At 43.6% G+C, this 25,574-nt stretch overlaps 1 protein-coding gene across 9 annotated transcripts in view; it reads right to left on the bottom strand.

The window, feature by feature from the left end:
* The window catches only part of LOC117558357 (zinc finger protein 521), a 97,343-nt gene that overhangs the window by 17,657 nt on the left and 54,112 nt on the right, over window positions 1-25,574 (bottom strand). For all 9 annotated transcript variants that reach the window (XM_034234498.1, XM_034234495.1, XM_034234496.1 and 6 more), the window contains one exon: window positions 73-204. In XM_034234498.1, the coding sequence (XP_034090389.1) occupies window positions 73-204 (132 nt within the window). The remainder of the gene's footprint in view (window positions 1-72; window positions 205-25,574) is intronic.

Here is a 25,574-nt window from a genome sequence, read left to right on the forward strand (position 1 = left end):
TCCTATCAGTCAGTTGGGCTAAGAATCAATGATATACACAGACACTGTAATACACACACGCACGATACATACCTGTAAAGCAGACCGGACACTTGAAGGTTCCTCCCATGCCCTCGAAGCTGTGCTCAATCAGGTGGCATTGAAGCTTCGCCGGTGAGTCGAATGACTGACTACAGAGCTTGCATTCATGGTTCAATCCTTCCTCTGCAGAGAAGAAACAACAAAAACAGATAGAAAACTGTAAGAAATAAAAATAAGCAGAGCGTAAATGCCAGAAGTCTCACTCTGCCGTGTTTTCTTTTCTCTCACATTACAGTTTTATTCAACACATTTTTGGCAAAGACCCTTGTCTGTGATTTTCATGAGACAGGAAGTAATATAAAGTGTGATCTGTTTCCATCAGGCTTCATTTAGCTGACCAGCCGGGGTTCTAACGGCTCAGACGAGGCCTTGCACTTTGAACATAGTGAGCGTCATCTTTTTGATTAACTTGCATGTACAATCATTATTTTTAGAATCTGCAATTTAAAACAGAATTTGAAGGGAGTCTTAATGAAGGAAACATCCAGGTGTGCTTTGAAAGGTGATTTAAAAAGTAATAATAGAGAAAGAGTGTTATTACTTAAACTGCAAGGACAAAGCAATATTAAAGAATAGTTTCCGAAACCTTCAGTTTATGTCACAAAATTATCTTAGCACTTCTCCAGTGTACATTGCCTTTAAGAAGGCACCAAAACAACTCTCCTTTATAACATGCTCACATGTCCACATTTCTAATACAGTGATTCACTGGTATTTAAAGAGCAGGACAGATTCTCAGTTTATCTGCTAGGCTTAGAATTCCCTACACGTCTATCTAAACATTACACTTCCTCAGCACAGGCCACTGATAGCTTAAATACATGTCGTTCAGACTGTCAACCTGCACAGTCATTTGCAGCACAGCAATCTGCTGACTCAGGCTTCCAGAAAACTGCCCATCTCCTGTGCGTCAATAAAAGGCCTATACACTCTGCCATGGGGCCAGACTGGTGCTCTATCAAACCCCTGCCAACCCTGACATTAGGCCAGCTTCTGCAGGGGGCTGGGGTACATACAGTACACTGGGGACTGATCTAGGGTTTATCCCCAGGTCTCTATACAGGCCAGCGCCCACTACATAGGCCCTGGGTACCAGAAGCACAAACACAAAATACCGCTCAGCAGATGTGCCCGGATCGAGCTATGCCAGGTGGAAGGTTAATCAAAGGCGCTTTAGGCAAATCTGGCAAAAATATGTGTAAACTGAAACGCAGTGAATATAAATAGGCACTTCTTACTTTGTACGTAGTTACATTGTACAGAGGTATTTGTTTATTAACCACTAAAAGTTCACATAAAACTAACCTTGTGTTTCAAGTAATGTTTATATGTAGGGCAACTGCTTTGTAACTCATGTTTGCTTTGTTTTTTTGTCTAATTTTCCAGTTTTTAGCAAAAAGCTCACGTTATAAAGGGTTTATTAAAAAAACGTTGATTCTGACTCATATTGACAACTGCAACTTAATGACCCCTGATGTTCTTAGGAAGGGAGGGAAATGGAAAAATCTCCTTCATTGCCAAAATAAACAGTGTAGGCAAATTGAGTTTTCCCCTGTAACATATTACCCTTTTATGTCCTTTTAAAATCTTTTCTCAATAACATAAACATATGGCAATGCATATAGCATAATGTGGTGTCTACAGCATCAAAATAAGTAAGTTGTGCATTAGTACAAGCTGACAGACTATGTTCCCCAATGACTGTCTAGTTATTAAAAGCTAAAGGATGATCAAAGCAGATTTGAAAGGGACTGAGTTGATGATGTGTTCTGCTATCATGCATTTGACAGATGAGATATTCTGTAGCCTACATGTGCGAGTGTAGCAGCAGGCATCAGCAAAGAGGGGGAGGAGGGTGGCACGAGTGCATCCACGCAGACATGCACGAAGATCACTGCCCTCTTTGATCACCATTCAGCCTGCTATCTGTGTGAGGGTGTACACTAAGGTCAAGCTTTCTGCAGGGTTCATAGATCTGTTCTTCTGCCATATGTGCAGCCCTCATTTGACCCAAGAGCACAACGCTGTCCCTTTGGAGACCTGGTCTGCTTCATTATGCAGATAACTCTGCACCTGCCTGACTGACCTTGTGTGCGTACATGTGTGTGTTTAGTATTTGAGCAGATGCACCAAGGGAAAATGGCAAAGATATATTTATACAAATCAAATTTGAAAAATAAGGCTGGTGTAATCCTTTGTTTTCTTTATCGTCATCATATACGGACAAAGATGGATTAAAATGTGTTTATCTGTCTCTACTTCCCTACCCTGTATATGGCGCTTGTTCCCAAATGTATTAATTCCTACTGCAGAAGTACACATTTAACAACAATTGCGAATTTGAAAAGGCTTTGTAATTTCCTAAAACAATCGGGCATTTTATTTTTTTACCAAACATCACTAAAACAGGACAGAATTAAGCATTTGCTGGGATGGGCCTTTTCGTATACTGAAACACATTTGTTGTGCAAGTAGGGTGGTGTGTATCTGGATTGGCTCAAATTAAACTACAGTGCTCGTGTTCATTGTAACGTAGGAACATCTCAACCAGTGCACAGGTGTGGCCAAGTGATGCGTTATAATAACTTATGGACTACTGAGGTAGCACAGAGCAATGAGCTACAGTATTTGGCTACATACACACAACTTGTTAGGAGGATTAATTCATGGTTTTAATCTTGTGTTGGGACTCTGAAAGAGTGCCATGTGATGTATGGACAAATCTAGACATATGAGGAGAAAAGAGACTGAGCGAGCGGTAGATTGTGACTGTGTGTCTGTTATGAGTAGATTGAGCTCCGTTAGCCTCTGTAATGCAGCCTGTGTAGGCCTGGCTTTGTATTCGGCAGAGTAACAGGGGTTGAATCAAACTGGCAGCCTGTTTCTTAGTGAGAGCCAGGGGAGGAAGTCAGCTCGATCGCCCCTATGGCTGCCTCATTGGGCTGAGGTCACTTCCTGTCGCTCCCCCAGCCCTTCTCCAGGGCTGCCCAATCAGCACGGCCCTGCAGGGGCCCCCACCCCTCCCCACGCACTGAGTAGGCTCTGGATATAGTTACAGAGCCACAGGGGACTGTCAGCTCTCTCTATGCTCTTCTCTGTCTCTCTTCCTCCTCTGTCTCTCTATTTCCGAGTCTCCTGAGTGTTCTCCGCTGCCACCACCCTGTCCCTCTGCACTCCTAAGAAAATCCTTTAGATGAGAACTGCTCCTGTGCTTGCTCCCTCTAAGCATCCCTGACACCAGCAAAGTAAGCCCATCTGCATATCCACAGGGCCTCACGTTCCTGTGGCTCATGGTTTATGTATTTCGCAGCTCCTTAAAACACAAACGCCTAATATTTCTCCCATGTGGAGGACAGGAGAGGGAGAGGGAGAAAGGAAAAAACTACTCTCAAAAAGAATGGTCTTTATTTCTCCGCACTGTTTACGTTTTTATCCGGGCTGAAGTTCATGTGCTGCTGAAGGTTGTTTAGGACACTGTGGCTTGCAGATCTGGCGTGCATAGTTTAGTGAAACCTTTATGTAACAACACGGCTGCAGCATATTGAATTATGTACGTTTAAAGCCGTCTTGGTTTGCCAACAGTGTAAATGCAGAGCTGACAGTGAGTAAAACACTGAAACTTAAGTAACTAAAGACAGTCTAACGTTCTGATAATAGTGTGTAGTTAAGTATAACACAGGGCATTGCTTAATTAAAAACTCTCCCTTAGCTTATTCCTTTTCAACACCACCACCTCCCACCACCACTGCCCCTTACCCTATTTAAACAATTCTGCCGAGGAGCAGTTTGAATTGGAGGGGAATTCAGGACCACTTTAGCATTTGGCTTTAGAAGAGAAAAATCTGATACTTAGATTTACACTCCTCTCTGGGGCATAGTGAATGGTTCTCTGAAGCTCACTCTTAGAGGGACCCATGCTGCTGGTGTCGCCAAAGCAGCACACTCTAACAAATGATATTAAGGACATCAATCAAGGCACTTCCTTGCTGAAAGTACAGAGTAAACAAGAGGGAGAACAAATTGAGAATATTTAGTGGGCAGGAATGGGTTGTTTTGGAAAAGCAGGAAACAGAACAACCGTAGTAATCAAAGTTAGGTCAATGCAATTCAAAGTTCCTTAACTGCCAAACCTTGCCATAAAGCCAGAATTACCTGCATGAAATGATTTTGTTTATGAGGAACATCACCTTCAGCAAGAGTTAGCTTTCCGTTCTACCATCTGTTTCACAATATTCAACCTGATGTTGGAGTTGTGTGTTAATAAAGCAGGAAGATTTGGTTTTCAGCGGACCCACTGCTGTATATACAACTCACTACGGGATTGTGGATGGCAGCAGAGTAGACAGCTTCAGGCCTGTAAACAGTAGGTGGGTTTACTTCTCTCTTCTCTCCGCGGGAACTATCCATTAACAGATAATGGGGGGAAAATCAGAGTGATTAAGGCCCAGGGAATTATGGGTGAATATAAATTGACTCCACCTCCGTGTGGTGTGCTCTCTTGAGGTGGAAGCACTGCTCATAAGGAACAAACTCGTTTCTGAAGTACTACAAGGCCCATTAAGGCCTGGAGAATGCTGCAGACGGGGGTGGGAAGGTGGTAGGTGGGAGCGCAAAGGGATGGACTCCCCCTGGACCAGAGCTGATTGGAGAACTGGCGCCTGGGGGGAACATTACTAATATCTATTTCCTGCCTCCTCAGTTTGAGAAGGACAGAGTGAATCAAGTGCAAAATGTCAAAATTAAAGTACAAGAATTAATCATAGCACCTTGGAAAATTCACCTCATTCTATCAAAGAGTTAATGTATTACACGGATACTGATGGAAGTGTGAGTGCTATAAAATCAGAGAGATTGGAAAACTACCGCAGCATGAAAGGAGAGGCTGTACTCCAGTTTGCCTGTAGGGAAGTGGGCACGTAAAAGACAAAGTCTGGTTCTGCAAGTGAAAAGCGAAAAGGGGGAGATGAGCTAAGCGAAGCCCTCGTGTTAGGGTCCAAGTTCGGTGCATGCCTAATGCTGTTTTCCAACCTTCCAGAGGGAGAAGGAGGGGTGAGGTGTTGGCTGTGACATGTCAGTGGTGGTGACGCCCTCGCACAGCAAGAGCAAAGGATTCTGGGGGAACATGTCTCTGGGAGAATGGCAGCTCTGATGCATGGCAGCTCGTTGGAGGTGCTAATCAGAGCAGGGCTAGGCTCCTGCTAGGATCAGCCACTCTGCGCCTACATTAACCGCCTCACAGCTCCCCTGGCTACCAGGCCAGAGGTAGGAACACCAAACTGACAGGTTTTTGTGTCGAGATAAACATGCGTAACGCTTGAATGGATGTTACAAAAGGTTTAGCAGACTAGAACACCTTTGGAAGTTCACAAAACATGAGGGACAAAAACATAAGGACCCTTCTACTTCTCCCTTACATAAACGTACTGAGCAGACATTTCCACTTGAGTTATTTGCCAAGAGCCCCTGCGCATGTGTTTAGCGATACTTTTTTTTTCTGCATTCATTTTAGAGACAAAATGATTTAGCATATTATTTAATATTATTATTATTATTATACCTGAGACTAGAGTAGAAGCCTGAACATTTATGAAGAACGTGAAGCGCTTTGTGTTTCTCTATGCATATTTACAAGCTTTTATAAAAAATGTGGCATAAAATCAAAGAAGAAATTAGATTTCATCTTTAGTATCACTGTTACGTCTCATTCAATATGATTTATAGATTACATTTCTCACTCTACAGGCATATTTAATTAATTATAGCACAAGTATCACAGGCATACAGTGTCATTTAAATCCTTAAGTAAAACAGTAAGAACTAAAAAAACTAAAAGTTAGTCTTACACAAAATATGTCAAGATGTATACTGTATGAATCTTATTTTTTGGGGGTGGGTGGGTTAACAGGCTGTGGTTTTTGTGCATAACTATAACTGAAGGTAATGTTTGAGCCTGCAGCCGGCCAACAGGAATAGAAGGTAAAACCAGTTGAAGCTGTTGTTTCAGCAGCACTATTTTACGCTTTGAATTATATATACTCTGCCATTTTGTGCTTCGTCTGGACCACATTGGCAGCTATTCTTACAGCTGAAACCAACAATGGCTAAAACTCGGTCAAATGAACAGTGTGTAGGTCACAGAGGTAGAAGAATAGAAAAAAAAGAGAAGAGAGAAATCCACAACAACAAAGGCAAGAGCCGAATACTTGTTAACGAATGATGTGTAGGCGCTGCAGCTGCAGGCAGGTATGGAGGTCCGTTGGGGACAAACAGTGCAGGCTGCTGAGATGGATTGCAAAGGAGCGCCGGACCCCCTGCAGCCACACAATCACCACTCTGCGCTGAAATGCTCTAATTTACTTTATACATGCCTATTCTAAAATGTTTTTTTGTTAGAAGGAAATAAAGGTCAAGTGGTTACGCCCTGACTTTCGAAGTGATTTGTGCTTAACGAAAGTTGCTGTGAAAAGTGAAAAAATACAAAAAAAACAAAAACTGGGAAAGAAAAACTGTGTGTGAAGCCAAGTCAACAGAAGAAACAAGGTTTAAATCAAACCAGAATCTCTTTCAGTTCTCAAAAGAGTAAGTGGTCTGAATGTAAAAAGTTAATTACTGGCACATGCCCGGCTTTTTTTGCTAGCCTCACTGTGGCATTGTCAGGCTGAGGTATGTGGCTCTATGGGGTCTGTGGTCCACACAAAGGAGCAGAGAAGAGAGCGTAGCGGAGAGGCCCCTTGGCTGGGCTCACGGCATGGAACACTGTACAATTAGCCAGCCCCTGCGTTCTGCCGGCTTATAATTATCAGTGCTCGCCTTAATTGACTCCCTTAGCCTGCTGCAGAGGGACCCCCCCCCTTTACCCCTTCCCCCCTGCTCGACGCAGGCCGCCGAGTGCCACGCCGGGCTCTCCAAAGTCATTTAGAAAAGCGCTCATATTTTCGACACAAAAAAAGGGGAACATTTGGTGAGAGAGAATTCATCATCAGGTGTCTAGAGGTTTTCCTTAATAGAAAAGCTGAGTCCCACTGAGCGCGCTCCGTGTAGCGGCCAGCCACGCATGCTCAGGACCAGCAAGCCGCCATTCGCAGCGGGCCACGAGACATTAGCATAATTTTATATAACACAGGCACCCGCGCTGGAAATTTAATACATCTCAGCAAATACGAGACAGGCGTTTTGCATAATTTTTTTCCTATTCTCCACCTAGCTTCCTCCCTCCGTTCTATTGCTCTGTCCTCGCACCATGTCTCTCTCCTGTCTCGCCTTCGTCTTGCCTCGCTCCCTCTCTCTATTGCTGCCAGTCTCCTTTGCCCCTGCCCTCCCCCCTCTCCTTACACAACCACCCCTCTCTCCTCACCCCACGGTGCTGCTCTCACTAGGAGAGGGGAAGTTCATTACCTCAGCTAAATCAGAATTAGTCCCTTCATTTTGACGGGGCGAACTTCATTAGAAAGGCCCTTCCTTAATCCAGCAGGGAGAACTGATGAATCTACATGGGGGCAATAATTTGCTTCACACAGCACATTCAGCCACTTCCTCCACACTATTTCCCCCTTCCTTTTCTCCTTGTATTTGGCTTTATGTACTTATGGTTACATTTTTATTAGATCTAAAGCAAAAAAAAAACCTGAGAAAGGAAAACACCTGCATATAATTAACTAATGGCAGTGCTGAGGGTGTAAAGAATGAGTTATGCTGTTTGGAATGTCCCGTCTCCCCAACAGGCTTCCGGGCCTCTGGAGCAGCCATGGCTGACTTGGCCGGCACTCAAACACAGGCTGAGTGAGCCCGGCCGACAGCAGACTGAGGTAATATTCAAGATTTTACAATGCCATGATTAATTTCTAGTGTTTGAAATCTTTCTTGTACATGTGTGTATGTATATTGGAACACAAACAGACATAAGGATGCATCATATGCTGTTAGGAAAGTTAGTATATTTTGTATTTAGGTTTTATTTTTTCTGAAACCTACACACATAGGTGGAAGAATTACTCCGATCTTGTACTTAAGTGAAAGTAGATATACCAAAGTGTAAATACTGTTACAAGTAAAAGTCCCAGAAGCAAAGTAGTACTCAAGTAAAAGAAAAATGTATTAGCATAATAATGTAAGTAAGTACTCATTATGCAAATTGGCCCATTTCAGAATTATATCATATGTTTTGATTATAATTATTGATGCATTAAAGTGTTATCAAAGCTGGTAAAGGTGCAGTTAATTGTATTTACATTGTAAACTGCAGGGTAGCTTGGGAATTTGACTCCAGGTGTAACTAAAATCGTATTTAAGTGTCGATTACATTCATCATTATTATCATCATCATCATTAATCCAATTCTAAGTAACTAAAGGTACTAAATAAATGTAGTGGAGTAAAAGTACACTATTAACCTATGAATTATAGTGAGGGATACGTACAAAGAAGCAGAACATTGAGATCATTGAGTAAAGTCTCTAAAATGTACTTTAGTACAGTAGTTGAGTAAATGTACTTAATTACTTTACACCACTGCCTACACAAGACACATTGTTGCCAAGATGACTAAAGAAAGTTGTCCAGATCCTTAGAATAAACTAGAGAGTGAAGAGATATGAATCAGGACAGACAGCCCCTGACTGCCATACCACAGCGCCTGGTGTCAAACAGATGTGCATCTTGGCAGCTACGCTCCCCGGAAAACAGAGAGCCCACGGATTCTAGGGTGGAGTTGAGTCGTGCGGCCCTCCCCCCTCTCACCACTCCCCCGTCCCCCAACAGTCCCAACTACCCCACACTGTGCCCCGGCAGTCTCCCTCCCTCATCACCTCCACACAGGGGTCCCCTGACTGGTAATCTTGTCCCTCGAATGTGAAATCTCCGACAGCGATGCCCCGCGCTTTTACCCCCTACCTCCTTGGCTGATGGGTAAATTGGAATGGCGCTCCCTGCTGGCGCCAAGAGCTCTGAACAGACAGCAGTACACACATGCTGAGGCACCCCTCGCACGCTCTGTCTAATATAGTGGACATGCACACTCTCTCCAAGCTGCAATATCCATGCACAGACACACGTCCACGCACAGATGTAGACATGGGAACAAACACACGTCCACACAGTCACACGTACACAAAAGCTTCAGGTAAACCGCATACACAGCCTCATAAACACACACACACACACGGATGCAAGGTAAGTGCTCCATGCATGATCTGTTCGCTCTCATCTGCATAAAGATTGAATATATGATAAATAAACAGATACTAGGAACTGAGTAAATATATGTTCAAATTTAAATGTGCATCATCTGGAATGGCTCAGCTTGGGTCCATTTGCAGAAACCACACCTGACTTCTGTTGCCATAGTTTCTATTATGAGCACAATATAAGACAGGACACGCATATCAGACAATCTGTGCGCCGCTGAGAGAAAAAAGCATATATTAAAGTCTACAGTGTGGTTTATAAGCACTGCCAATGTTGTGTTTCAATAAGCATATTGGAAAACTAATAACGACAATCAGTGTAGAGGCTATTTGTCCATTTCTTTTTCTTTTTTTTTTGTGGCCAGGCATCATGGTAGGATTTCCCAGAGGGCTGGTTTAGCTGTCCGAGGCTTCCACTCCATCTGTCTATTTTTCTTCCACAGTCAATGCTCTGAAGCATGCGTGAATGGTTGAGTCCACCCTCAAATCGCAGGGACGTCCTGAAATAGTCAATGGGACCTGAAGGGGCTAAAGATCACTGCAGAAGAAGCCACTGAGGCCTTCCTGTCAAAGGCAGTGCTTTCAGGGGGCCAGGGGTGATGGGGAGCCAGAGGGAGAGAGCCAGAGACATGACACACATTTCATTACACTTAAACCAACTGTGGGTTCAACTTGGAGCCCTGGATTTCCAATGGTGTCTCAAAGGATGGAGTAAGTGGAGGTATAAGAGAATGGTTTCCACAAAGAACACAATGGGTAGGTGAACAAAGGCAGGCAGCCGGACTAATTGCTTTGGGGCTAATAGGAATATTTTCACAAGTACTTCTGTTTAAATCTCAATTTAGTGGCGTACATTACTGTGGTGAACATAAAATGTAAATCTGCTCACTCCAGCTTAAATAAAAAATGATATGATTAAGAATTATGTTTCACCATATTTGCATAAATGTGTAATTTATCTTTTTGTAATTGTATCTAAATAGGTGTAGGTTCTGTCTTAGCGATGTACTGTAAAGACAAACTTCCTATCATCATTGCTTTAATATGGAAAATATAATTTACAGTCTAACCTACTTTGCTTTACAAAGAAATGTCTATTTAAAATTCCATGGAGTGTTATCAAAAGAGCTATAGAATTACAAAACGCTATTATTATTGCTCGCTTGGGGGGAGCCCTCGCTCATTAAGCTTCTAAGATGTCGTGGGTTTTGATTATTCTATCAGCTTCATTCTCTCACTATAGTGACAAACTCCTGCTATTGTGTTGCCAATCTCCTTCCAGCTGTCATATCTTTTGAAAGATCACAAAAAACCTTCAAACACAGTTGTGATATGTCTTCAAATTCACCAGACGTCCTTTGATTCCCCCATTGAATTTGTTGGATTAACTTGAGGAAGAAACGTCTCATATTTCTTAACCGGTTGCTACGTCTGACATCAGAGTGTATGAGATTCTAGCATACTGCTATTGTCCAGGGGAGGGAACCCTCACTCTAACCGTCAGCGCTTCTCCAAGTGGGACAGAGATGATTAAAACACACCATGTCTGTGACTGACAGACTCCCCACCGCTTCTAGAAGATGACATGTCTCTAAGTCACACGGAGAAGCAACTCCTCTAATTTTAACTTCGACTACAACACCGACCCCCTCTGTTAAAACCCACAAACAAAACAGCCATGCTGAGAATGTTAACCACAATAAAAGTGATAACAACTAAACAGAAAAATAAGTTTAAAAACAACAATGGGGAGGGTGGAGACAAAAGGGGTGAGAAGGCGCTATTTCCCTCAGGTGCACACAAACAGCAGGAACCTGTGAGCTTGTGACAACACCTTCAAACATTTCTGTTACTTTCACAGAAATATCTGATGCTACAATGTGATGCTTCCGCAGCAGTCTTCTCCCAGTGCACATTCGACTTGGCAAGCTCTTGGTTACCAAAAAGAAAAAACACTCTCCTAACGGACTGTGTTTGACATTTGTCATGACAGGAATACAGTGAGGGGAAAAAAAGGAAAAGGGGAGGGAGGGGAAGAGGAAAATGGAGGGAGGGGAAGAGGAAAATGGAGGAGGGGAAGAGGGTGATCGATGTGTGAAATTGTATCTGTGAAAGAAATAATTCAGCATTCTTTGGGTTTGTTGCAATTTTCATTTTGCCACGATAAGGAGGACAGAGGGGGGTTTCCTGTTATTGTCACGTTGTGTAGAGAGCTCAGGGTCGCGTACTAAATGATTCACAGAAAACGGAATCTTTTACATTGGCGTCAGCAATTCAGCCAGGCGCCCTTGTGGGGGAATTCTTTTTGTGTGTTTTTATTGAAGTCTGCACTGAGCGCGCCCAAAAGCTCTGACAGGGGGCCCCCGAGGGCGCTTGTCTTCACCTCCAAATCATAAGATGGAGAGACGAAGCTCCCTCTGTGCTCTCAATTATACCCCTCAACACCCCCTCTCACACTCGCAAACCCGCCCTCCCCACCCAAAAAAATAAAACAGAGGCAGAGAAGAAAAGCCTTCAGTAATACAGTCCCAGTGGAGGCCTCCAGGATCGCTCTGCGCTGCTGGAACAGCTGACAGGCTCGATGCAGCGGGTCCAATCCCTGCGGTCTGTCAGAGTTGGTGCTACAGCATGACGGTTAGTACTTCTCCGGGGACGTGTCTCCTTTCTGCCCCTACGTGCCCCTCACATGACAGGCCCCTGCTCTGACCCATGGAAGCACCGTGGCTTTGCCGCAATTGCTGCTGCGGGTAGGTGTAACTCTGGGTTACGTGCCCCCTCATGTCTCGTCACCTCGGCCATTTTCCCCAGTGAACGGGAGACGCATCTGATGCTCCTGGCACGAGTGTCGGGAGGGGGGGGGAGACCGGCAAAAGGGGCAGAAGGAGGCGTGGATATTGCAAGAGGGATGGTGTAATTTGATCAGGGGGCACAGCTGCATAAACAGGGGTATCAAGGAATTTTTGTATGGTTGATGGAATTGCCTTTGCATGAATGGCCCCTCTTTTCCCCCTGTAATGGGCCATTTTCCACATGTCTCAGTCAATATGAGCGTAATACTGGAGCTGCAACACTAGCTATGGGTAGCTTGAGTCTTTTCTCGAGCTGTGAAATTCTCCCTCTCTGGCTGTCTTTGCTAAAGACCTCATCCAAGTCCTGCTGCCTGACCTGTCAAAAGCAGCCCCATCCTCTCTAAAAAGCCCAAACAAAATAAACCAACAACCGCTGGCAGGGTCAGAGGGCAGCTGCTCTGGGTGCCTGGACTCTGGCGGGCCCTCTGATTGGTGGAAAGGGCAGTGAGTAAAAGGGAATCTTTTCAAAGTGAAATCTCCAGCTGATGGCTTAGAGCTCCACACCCCACAGTTTGTTTCTCTTGCTGCTGTCAGGAGTTTTGCCTGAGCCATTTGGAAGGATTAGAAAAAGAGGGGGAAGAAAAAACTCAACTGGGAAGATCGTGTGTTATGTAGGGTCTGAGTGATGGATCCAGGACCCCTCGGAGAGTGATAAACCTTTGACCTTGACAGCCCCCTGTGGTGACCTCTGACCTCTGGCTTTGTGCCACAGGCTCAGTGAGACAGGTGCAGGCAGGAGAGTGACCACACTCCCACTGTCCAGACAAAATCTCTCATCTGACCTACCTGTCCTGATCGTCTCGACTCTCAAAAGAAAAATCACCAAACGGGTACAACAGCTAGTATTTGCAATGAAAGAATGCACATACTATATTGCTGTACTGTATAGCAGTCTACATAACCCTAAAACCAATTCTACGCTATTTATTTCAATAGATACTAAATGAAACAGCTAAAAGGGAAACAGGAGAGACAGGAAGTAACTCCAGTACTTGTATGGAAGCTCTTAGTGAAATCTGTGGTTTACAAATGGATTAACTTTCAATTTTTAAAAGGCACTTTATCAAATGATACACAATGTTATGTAAGAAATAAAAAATGGGAATATTATTAGAGTGGAGGTGAGTGGTAAGTGAAGGCTCCATGAGACGCTGCGCGGCCTCGTTTTCTACTCCGCAGCGGGCACTAGCTCCAAGGTCGCACCAGTCGGCGCCAGGCTTTCTGCAGATCCATTTCCTCTCCCTAGGCTCTTCCCTCATGTTGTTGGCCCAGTGATTCAGTGCCTTGCATTAAGAGCAATTCACCTGCCTCCGGCGTCCCAGCGGCACAGGTCCCCTGGGGACACCAGGTGGAGCATAAAAAAGTTCCACATATGGTAAAGTCAAGCTGCTCTGAGGCTGCCGAGAATCTGCTGTGGGGATAGAGGCTCCTAAAAGGCCCAGCTGGTACTTGGAAAAGGGCTTCTGCATTACTACACCTCAGTGTCTGTTTGGGCTCCCCTTTGGAAAGTGTTGGCCGGCGCACATGACCAGCCATTTTAGATTTCTCCCTCTACCCTGCCTCATCCCTCGCTCCCGCCCGCCTTCCAACTGGTTCTGCATCCAATTGAACATTTGGTCCTCCAATGCTGGTTAATCAAATTCCTCCATCTGGCCCCCCTATCCCTGTGGAACACAAAAGGTGCAGCCTGAGCCCGGGTCCAAGTGCATATTGGGAGGGAGGAGGGGGATAGAGACAGGGACTGCCTACCTAACTTACACAGCCCAGTCAACTAGATCAGGTAGAGAGAACGAGACCAGGCCTGATCGTTTTGGGCAAACAGGAACAGCTTGGGACTAAGTATCAGAGCCCTGCTGTTCATATAGAGCTCAGGGACGGCAGTGCGTTCATATGACAGTAGGAGGGTTTTATGAGCTAATACCTCCACATACACTGTAGAATACAGAGTAGAGTGGAGCCTAAGTACTACTGGCTTCAACAGAAGGGAAGCACTGCCCTGACACTCTGATGTTATTTAATTTCAGAAGCAGTAGAGGGCACTGCTCATGGAAAACTCTATCCAGGAACAAAGAAGAAAGGGAGAAAAGGGGCAACAAGACATTTATGTTAAACTTGAGTGCACATAACCAGTTTGTCAGTGTCTAAGCCTGTACTCTGATCAAAAAAAGCTATCTTAAGATATCACAGACAGCCAGCAGTGATCTTTTTATCCCCCAGAGAGACTGTGTAGCCTTCACAAAATATCACCCTTAACTACGTATTTATTAAAAGAGACCTTTCAAAAAGCAGTCCTGCCGTACAAAGTTAAACAGGATTTTAGAGCGCAGTCACTTTCACAAAATGCTTCCTTCACAACTGTGACATATCCAGCTGATCACGTCTGCTCTCTGCTCTGATTCAGCAGCAGAACCTGAGGCGAGGTGAAGACGGGGACATGAAATGAGTCACGGATACAGAAACACATGGCATCTCAAGTGCTAGCTCCACCCGTCCATAACACCAATGTATGATTTCTATTCATGTCCAACCATCCTTCCCCCTGCCAGGTGGCAAAACATGTGTCAATAATTAAACTGCTTTTACATAACAGGATACAGGAACACAATGCAATTTGCTTCCCATATTTCATTGGGCCTTTATGAAAGCACATGAGAGAGTGTAATTAATCAAACCACTGGAATATGTGAACGGCAATTTCCACTTAATGGCACTTACAGGGATTGGGTCCCTTAAGCACCACGTTCTGTCTACCAAACGAGCGGGATTCATTTTCATCTTCATAGTTCAGACAGTAAAACCTGGTTTGGATGTTAAACAACACCCATTTCACATTAGGATGTCTGAAAAACAACATCAGATTTGGTCCATGAGGCCTGATCCCATGCTTTTGGACACACCATAACTGCGATATGCTCTGCTCAAGTTAAGGATGGATTGATGGTCATACCTGTATTACTGATAGGATTGGTCTTCAGATATTAATATAATTTTTAATGATCTTGCCTTGACCTCAAACCTGAGTGCAAGTTGTATTCGCTTAACCACAAGAGGCTAACCGCTTCCCAGCCAGGGACAGGAAAAGGATAATTCACTGCTTTTAGTGGCTTTCTGTGAGAAGTTGGTCCTAGTCTAAATGGCACCCATGTCCCTAAAAGTGTTTCTCTCTCCCTCACATCTCTTTCTCTCTCCCTCTGCCTCTGCCTCTCCAAAGACTCCTCTAAGTGCAGCATCTTGTTTCAGTAATTCAGCCAGGGCAGAGACAGTGGAGAGAGGAAAGTAATCGATTTCTCTCTCATTTGGTTCCTCCTAGACTTGCTGTAAGGCCTCTTGGGGAGTTCTGGACTATTGGACAGGACAATGTTATGGGAAAGAGTGTCATTGCGTTTAAGGTCATCGTTACACCAAGGTTTCATTTTAAGTGTATTTTTATTGGTGTGCGGAACACAGTAGACAAACAAACAATGCTGCTGCCATTTCCAGGATGGCAGACATCAAGATATGCCCTCCCTTTTCATAACGGCATTCTGAATGATAAGAGAGAGATATCATGCACTCCAGCAATATGATCTACTGCAGAGATACACTGTGAAAACTGCTGCTGGGTACCAAGCTTTTAGTAAGGGCCATAGGTAAACATCGTGTCTATAAAAAGGCACTGTTACTGAATAATTCACAGAAAATGCCTATACTGTACGATTACTATTTCTGCTTCATGCTTCATGTCATCTTTCCCAAAGAAGGACTAAATAAAAAAGGAGAGTGGAAAGAGAAAACTGGATTGGGACTGGATATTAAATTTAATATTAAATGTTAGCATTGAGGTTCATCACGTCATACATTAGTAAAGGGTTTGTTTCAATTAATGTAATATGGCTGCTTAGAAATGATTTATTTTCTAAAAATCAGATGTATGTTTATAATAAATAATAAAACCAAGATAAAACCTGATCTATTAATAATTACAAACTATACAAACATAATTACTGTTGGGGAAATAATTTCCAAGGCCCATAACTTTGACCAAGTTCATCAGTTCATACTGTCCTGACTGAGCATACCCACCTGTAACCTTGGCTGCTGTGCTCTCAGTGTTTTGTCTCCCAGTTCCTGCCTGTTGGCGTCAGCTGATAGAGGTGTTATGCTTCTATCTTGTTATGGAGCATGTTGATTATTCTCTCTGAACTAGCTAAATACACGGGTCTGGGGTAGAGTTCTTCAGAATTGATTGTGGCATCTCAACCGTGTGGTCAACCCGTGGCCCGTGACATGTCATGTGAATTCTCCGGCCGAAGCTCCAAATAAACCGTCAGTGTTTGCCATCAAAGCTCCAGCTCTCCTCGTGTCTCTCTGAGTCCTGACTCCAATTGCTTCAGAAGTTTCCCCCACAATTACTATGTCTCAAACGGACTTGAAATACTTATCCTTATTAGAGAATGTCCGTTGAGTCTTTCCTATGCTGTTCAGCCTCCACACCTTGATGCATCAACAGGTTTGGGGTGTTATAGACCCTGCCTGCAGTTAGCCTCTGCCTTATCATTCATTCTGTGTTTTAACTCCACACCAGCCTGCTAAATTCTTAATACCCGTCAGTAACTCTCAGGTTGAGTTTCAATTCATTTACATCTGATTGAGATATTCTTGCACAGACCAATTAAATATGCAATACAACTACCTGCAGATCTTGGCATGTATTATTTTCAACATAGAGACCAATCTCATGTGTCATTAAGAGTGCCGCAGCTGCAATACAAACAAGACAAATCTATCTATTGTTTATTACCTCCTCTGGCTTTTTACCCAGAGGGCAGAATAAGAGAGGGAGGGGCAGAGGTCAGCGTAATTACCATGCACTCCCTCCTTGGAGTCAGACAGTGCTAAGACATGCATTGGCAAATTCCATGGCAGCATCGTATATCACATTACCATAAAGCCCCAAAGAGCTAACCTTTGTTCAATTCCATTTGATTCTAAGAGAGGAAAACAGTCACACTGACAGCCTCGTGCACCCTCCGTGTTTCATGAGTTCAGTTGTTTGTCTTTCAGTCTTGTGACTGCTCTTGCTAAAGATGTGCTATTCCAAAAATAAAGTGTCAGGGGACATGGGGGATCATTGAATCATCCTGGGTAGAATATCACATCATCTGGAGAGCTTCAAGGTTCAATCTCAAACTACGCCTGAGAAAAAAGACAGTTTGTCTGGAAAATAATACACCGTGTTTCGCTCCAAGCCACTCTATATACATGGTCCAATTCAATAATTATGCATTGCTATGGTTGCTCACATTCTGATTAACAATTACATTGATTTATATTTTATTCTGGGATACTTAATAGTGTGCTCCTGGTATTATAGAATTCACCTGGAAGCACTTTCCATGTTGACCAACAACAAAGCGCTTGCATTTGCAGCATCAGTACACACTAATATGCCTGTTGACTGAAAATGAGAGCACCAGTGCTGACAGAATGTGAAATACTGTTACTGAGCAGAGAAGGCTTAGTCGCGATGTCTTCAGTCATGCTTAAAACCAATGGCTTTGGCTCTCAGAGACAATCGTTATGCTCTATGAAAGGACAGATATATATATATATATACAGAAGATAAAGAAATGTAAAGATGAGATAAAGAAATGTAAAGATGAGAAGGGGGCAAATAAGCAGACATATAGACAAAAACGCACAGACGTGAGAAATGTAGACAAAATAAACCAAAAGAATAAAAACACAGGAGTGGGCCAAGAAAGCAAAAAAGAAGAAAGGGGGAATAGGAAAGAAAGACCGAAAGAAAGGAAGGAAGAAAGAAATAAGTAAAGAAAGAAAGAAAGAAAGAAAAGAGAGATCTGTGAATTTCCCCTTCCTCCCCTGAGACTTCCCTTGATGCCAAGCATTCATCATCCAGCCTCTAATATCAGTTATGCTGTGGCTCCTCTGCTTACAGCAGAATTAATTTCTGCTTTAATTACTCTCATCGGCGGAATGCTGATGAAGGAGAGGGACGAGGCATTCTGGGACTCGGGCCTCATTCCACCGCTTTAATTTGAATGAATTCCACCCGGAGACGCTGGCAAACAACTGGCAGCCGAGCCCGGGGAGCCACTCTGGGACTGCGCAGAAGAGCTGCAGCCATGGCCCCCACCAACCTAGCTACCTTGTGTGTATATGCTTGTGTTCATTTTTCTTGTGTGTATTATGTGGAGCAGGTTGATTGTGCGAGGCTGAGCGTTGAAGTGAAAAGGTAGGGAGAAAGAACACACAAGACGAGCTGAAGCAAAGGAAACAGATTGATGGATTGAGGGATGAGTGTGTGTACAGTATGTGGGCATGTTTACAGGGTTTGTGTGTGGGTGGGCATGCGTGTGCCTTAGTGCGCAGTGTATGCATCTTTGCATTCATATCACTGTATTCAGGGATATGGGTGAAACAGTATAGTAACTATTAACTGTTTCTTACAGATGCAGACAGTGAGAACAGATCCATATGGATACGAAACGTATGAAATATGAACAACATCACTGACTGCAGCCCACTGTTTAACACAAGTGTTGGTTGGAGAGCAACAATCATTAATAGTTAATTTGATTATTCCAGATATGGCACATCATACTCCCCAACAAACCCAGTCTGTGTATCATACAAGAACTAGCAGTATAAAAAAAGATAACTATAACTGGATGAATATAGGATAAGGTTGTGGATGCACACAGTCCGTGTTTGCATAATGAAAACAACGGCAAAAACAGTATAATATCACAGCAACCCCGGCAGAGGAGCAGAGAGAGGGGCCATAATTGACTTTTCTCCAAGCCAGCTTGGTAGTTACAGAATGTAGCATATTGGATAAGGATTGTGATTGATTATGTGGGTCTGCCATACCGATTCGTTTGATTAAATGTAACCATGGGTTTCTTTTCCAAGCCCTAATGAAGCAGCAATTTAAAACTGAGCAACTGGAAGAGACAGAGCCAGGCTGCCTTCAGCCCCATGCCGTCTATCTGTGTGTATATGAGGTTTCAAAACAGGAGACTTAACACGACATCCTGCCACTGTATCTTTAATATTGTAGTTTTGATTAAATCAATTAAGAAAACTTATTTACAAATCTCTATTTTAATGCAAAAAAAAGTCTGTAATGTTCTTCTGCCGGAATAGCCTGAAATAATAGCAAGATTGAAATGTAATGAATAATTATGTGGCATAAATTTCTGCAGGGAAAACACACACTTCCCCTCACAGCAGAGTAACATAACCATAATTAATATGTATGCTGAAATTGTATAGGAGGAAGGTGCTTACAATCAGAGTTGAGTTGTTAAAGATTACAAGAATTTGCTCAGTAGCTGCTCTTTAACTTCATCCCACACAACATAATTTATCTCCTCCAATTTTATGTTCTGAGCCATCCCTCCTCCAGTTCAGCAGAGGGCAGGGAGGTAGGTGGGTGTGACCTCCACTGACCCTGAAACCTCTGGACAGGTGGGCGGTGGCCTACGTGCACTGTCCGTTTTGGCAGGAACTCTCTTCCACTCCCTGGCAGGGAGCTCAGGCCATGATGAGCAGCTGGGTCGCAAACACTAAGCACATTAATATCTTCTTAATGATAATAATCATTATGGCATAAGCACCTTCCCCAAAGTGGGAAGGCTTGCGGAATGTGCCAGAGTAGCATCGTCGTTAAGGTAAAAAAAAACGGAGATGAAATGACTCTTTTAATGGGCAGCAACTTACAGCCACCAGTATAATGCAGACACTAATGTAATAATGTGATAATGAGATACGCCGAAGACATTAGGGAGCCCAAAAAACTCAATGAAACCAGAGTGAATAAATAAATAAAATCTGTACTTGAAATCGGGGTTGATGCAATTAGCACTGCAGATATACATTATATGATACATATTCTGCATGCTAATATAGACTTGATGGTATTACATTTAGATGTTTTAATTAGTACAAACTATCTCCAAGATGTCCACGTACTTAAGGCCCTTCTTGAGTTACAGGAGTACTTCACGACCTTGTGTCCCCGTGCCTTTGAGTGCTACAGCATTTCCCATATACGCGCCTCATTTAATATAACTGTCAGTATTCACCAATCATAGGCCATTATCTGTCTCATCCGCGTTCATTATTGAAGCTAATGATCTGTTGTCCTCTCTGCCCCCTATTGAAGGAGGACTACATTAAAAGTCTCTTACTAACTTAATTAGTAATTATAAATGTTAAAGATTAATCAGAGAGTGAGTGGCTTAAGGTTTGCGTCTCTAGGCAGTGGTGGGACAAATGGAGAGACAAAAAGGCCATGTCGCTTCAGTGTTCACACTCCACTGTCATGCTGGAAATGGAACAAGACATATGAAGAGTGGAAGTGTTACCATTTTACCTTTAATAAATGTCATGAGTGTTTTAGCTCATAATTGAGTTTGCACATGAGTAGACACGCACACACAAAACTATAACAACATATTTCAAATCGAAAATATCTCATGTACAGTGAGGGCTTGCTTGCTCGAAGCTGTCTTTAATTCTTCCAGTCTGATATAGATTGTTGTTTACTTTCTATAATATAAAGCACTGCTGCAGTAGATGTACTGTAAGGCTGTAACAGGAAGCAGCATTTAATATGGTAACCTACGATGCATGCAGCACTCACATTATCTCTTTCTAACAAGATGGAAATAGATCCCCTTAATTAAATCCTGGGTGTACACTAATTCCTTACTAAATCTGCACCTCTCTGACAATTCCACATCAGCACCACTATGCGCTCCAGTAAACATATAAGTACTGATATCAACATTAAACCTTAATAACTAATAAAGCTTTCATCCAGGGAGTTCCTGTGTGATTTCCATTAATGTGGGGGGAATCGCCCAGGACCATCTCCTTGTTTTCCGGAGCATGTTGACGCTCAAGCCGGGGGGTCGGTACACTCGGTGCGGGAGGGAAAACAAGGAGGAACTTTAGCTGTGCTGAGTTGTGGGATAGAAGAGATGCAAATTGCATCCGCTTGAACTTCAACCATATGTGAAAAATGCAGTTTTAAGGAGATGCACAAATTTAAAGTAAACTGAAGAAGTAAACAACAACTGATTATTGCAAAAAGAAGCAAAGATTATAAAGTAAACAACGATGGGTATCCATTTCGTGGCTCTGCCCTCTCTCTTTTAGAGGAGAAATGGCGGTGCTTTGACTGTTGAGTAGGGAGTCCTATCACACAAGACACACAGAGTGGGGTGATGGTGGGGTGATGGTGGGGGGCTGGCCGGTGGCCCGCAGCACCTGAAACCTATTAGAGAGCTTTGGAACATTCCACAGGGTTCTTCCACATTGGCCAGAGGGCATTGTAAAGGTCCGCACAGAGAGGGTCGGTGAGACTCAGACGCCGACAAAGAGCCAGCAAGGTGAAACACTAAAACTAAAGTTTGATATCTAGGAGCAATGGGTCTGAGTTTATTTATTTATATATATATAAAGAGAGAGAGCGAGAAAGGGTACATTTAATGTTAGTGTTTTTAATGTCAGAAAAACACATTTTGGTTCCACCAGTTTCTAAATTGCCTTTGGTCCCTGCTGAAATTCAAAATATGGTTTTAAAGCAATAACATTTTCTGCACTTAGATTCACAAGTAGTTTGTCTTCATAAAGTACTAAAGACTAAAGCATTTACCGTTGGCAAGCCAAGCTGAACTTTTATCAACTTTTTATCAAATGGTTTGCCATCTGGACTTAAAACAGTAGGGGCCCAATAGTGCGCTGACACTAAAAACAAACACGCATAAACACACACAACCTGCTGCCAAATTTCTTGGAGATAGCCTTATCTTCTCCACTATGTGTGTGTGTTATATGTGTTTTAGTGGTACCAAGGCCCAGCTCTTTGGCTGGATCTGTGTCGATGCCTCAGTGTTATGCTCACTGGGTTTAGCTCTATGGGTGTCTGTGGCCTCTCCTCTGGCCGCCCGTGTCCATTTGCTCTGCGGGTATGGCAGGCCTGAGCTGACAGATGGCCGCCCCTCTCCATTCCGCTCCAGAGTAACACAGTAACTGGTTTTTCCTCCGCCGTTGACCTTGCCACAGCCAGCCAGCAATCCAGGCTGGCACTCGGCCTGTCGAACAGGAGGGTAATGAAGTCCAGCGCTGCTCACATGATTATTAAGGCTTTGACGCTGGGGGGCCTTTCAGAACCCTATCCCCCTCCCCTCTCCTCCCCTGTCTGCCATTCACACAGCCAAAGTTCGATGACGATTGTAATTTGTTACATGGTACTTTGTTAAACCACTGTTGTGCACCATAAAGAGGGCTAAAACTTTTTGGGGTGTTCTTTTGGATTCTGTTTGTACTCTAAAACAAACCTCTCTGCCCCTATGAAGCGTACTTAACAACCATTTTGAGAACGACATTGAGACTCTTTCCTATTCAGTAGCATATGATAGCTACTGGTGTCCCAGCGTGCATGTCATTCCAAAAACGTGCCAAGTAAGAGCCACTACACAAAGTTAGATCAAATCTGTCACACTAAAATTGGTGCTGACAACCTCTGAAAGCAATGCAGTTCAGCGGCAGCGCACCACTTCACTCTCACTGTAATTCCCCCTTACCACAAGCATCTCTAGGCATGCTTGGAACCCCGGTCCCATCAGGGCCAGGCTGGGATTTGAGAGGTGTAGGTTGCAGCTCTGACCTTTACTAAGGCAGGGCTGTCTGTTTGCACTTCTCCCATAAGCCCCCCTCCAGTCAGACTGCTAAGCAACCCCTTCAGACCAAGGGTGCGCATGCACCTACGGCCTTGGTGACATCTCAGAGACCATAGGGAGGCAGAGAAATGCAGAGGTTAATTCTGATCATCCAGTATTTATGGGCTTCATTTCAGAACAAGGGTTGGCATTAACACTCTAAAGGAGACATCCCTCCTGTATATCAATAAAACATAGCCAGAAGCACAGGAAGAGCCTACCTTTTATTCAGGTCGCCCAAGTCCCCGAGTAGACTTGCATAGGAGGTTTCTAAAAGTACATGCCCTTATTAGATGATGTCTTTAATATCAAAGAGAAAAATTATGACTTCATACAAATGTGTATTTTTGTATCTAGTTTGTAATGTATGTATTAGAATAATTGGACCAGGTCAGCCAATCTCTGAAAGGAATTGTCCCTGAGTCACCATGGTGATATCAACCCACCGATTGCAATGCAGTAAGGGTCAGCAAGTGTTCACTCAGAGTTTGTACAAACAGGCTGTATGAACTGAGAGCATCAGATATTTTCTCACATGTTGGCCTAGTCTGTGAAGTGTGGGGAAATGTCAGGAAAATCAATAGATAAGGACCACATCAGCCAGAGCTTGTCTGGCCTAGCAACAGAGCATCCCCATGGTGATGTCAATTACCTCTGCTTTACAACAAAAACACCAGGAAGAGCAAAACAGTCTCTGCAATGCTGTACAACTTTGAATGCAGTCTCCTGGTTACATTGAGGAATTTGTAAGAAACTTCTTGTTTTCTTGTTTCCACCCAGACAGGTAGGTAACACCATGAATGTGAGAATCTTATTGATAGTGTTTTTTTCCTTTTTCGCAGCTCACTCTGTTTTCTATTCTCCTCATGGACGCCACATTAGTCAGGGAGAGGTATAATGTAACGAGCAGTAAGGTGCGCATAATTGCATATTAGCAGCAACACACTTGGCTGCACGGGAGGTGACTGCGCTAACGAACAGAGAGGCGTTATTAATCACCAATTAATAAAAGCAGGCAGATATCACACTCCGTATATGGCACGCATGGATTCCTTTGTTTCCAATGGCTGGTCCAGGCCTGTTCTCTTATTTATTTCATAGGATTGATCCTGTTCCTGTGCGGTGTTGTCTATTGAGTTCTGACTCTGATCCAGCCCCCTAGGAGTCAAATGAGAAATGTTTGGCCATGTTTGTTAGCAGATAACATGTGTGTGTTGTATATAAATGAGTCCCAGAAATTGAGGGAACAATAACAGATGTACGTAATCAAGGAGAATAATAGGAACATAAAAAATCCCAAATTCTGTATATGTACCAGAAGAAGAGTAAAACATAAGTACTTAATTGAGTTGTTAATGTTTTGCCACAAGGACAGAGATAGTAAAGGAGACCATGTAATCATCATACACTGGCCAAGTAAGTCTAGGGGCCAAAGACAAGAGGATATTTGTCAAGGATAATTTGCGGCGCTTTGCAAGAAAACAAAACAAGCCTTCCAGCTTCAGTGTCCGTTCCCCTACTGACAGCCAACACAGTATGTTTTGCCAGGTTGGAGCACGGGTAATATGAATATGTGAAAGCTACATAGTAAGGAAGAGGAAAAATAGAGAGATGGTGGACTGCAAGAGGGGAAAGGAGAAAGAGAGAACAGAAAGGAGGAGGAGAAACTAGAAGAGAGCTAAATGCCTCTCACTCGCTCTGCTCTCCAGCCCTGTAAGGCCCACAGTGCCCGCTTCACACAGAGCGGCCAGCTGTACAGCAAATGTGCCTTTCCCTCTCCGCCCCCGAACCTTTCCACCCCTCCAGTGCCCCCCTCTGCCAGGGCCGTCCAGGCCACCGGCTCCTCTCTGTGAGAGAAGGCTCCTCCCTTACTTGGCTTCAAGCTCAGTGCTGTCACCAACCCAACTAAATCTGTAGAGGTGACCCCGAAAACACTTTTCTGGGATGTGGTTTGGTGTGTTTGTTTACAATTGTCCTTCTGAGCACTGCCACCTTGGCAGTAGCTGCTTGGAATGGACAGGAGTGATATGACCATTGGATTGAAAGCAGATATAATGGAAAAGCACAAACCCTTTTCACCTTTAAAACCCTTTAAGACAGAGCCTGTGCTTCAAAACATGTCACCGCTCTGAAAATCCACACAGGGACATTTGAAACAGTGCGATAAATGGGCCAAACGTGCCCCCCATGAGGCTCCAAATGTCATAGTTTACAGTGGGGTCAAAGTGAACCAATGGGGTGGCATGATGGCATGCTGATAAAACCAAACAGGCTTTTGTGTCAATGAAAGACCTTCAAACATTCTCCTAAAAAAACGACAACTTTGTAAAAAGCACTCTGATTATACATATTTTTTCCAGAGCAATAACTACAGATCAAGATGGCAAATTGAACTGCAGGACACATTTGTTTTCTCACCTCAAAGAAAAATAGAAATAAAGGTTTGATAGTGAATGCAGCAGCTGAAAGCTGTATAAATCTGTGTGTCTCTAGAGAAAAATCGGACACCCTCAATTCTGTAAGTGAGCCATGCCAAAAAAACTCTAAACTAAAGAGTGGCCAGCTGTCTTCTGGCTTGCTATTAAATTGCTCCTTGGATGGTGGCGATATCATTTTTTTCTCCATAGGAGGATCACACCAGGTCCCCAAACAGAGCGACCAGCTGTACAGCAAATGTGTACTGATCCATCTGGGCCCTAGCAGGCTGCGGCCTCCATCTTAAAACACGT

This window comes from Gymnodraco acuticeps, unplaced genomic scaffold (genome assembly GCF_902827175.1).
Source record: "Gymnodraco acuticeps unplaced genomic scaffold, fGymAcu1.1, whole genome shotgun sequence".
Lineage (NCBI taxonomy): Eukaryota > Metazoa > Chordata > Actinopteri > Perciformes > Bathydraconidae > Gymnodraco > Gymnodraco acuticeps.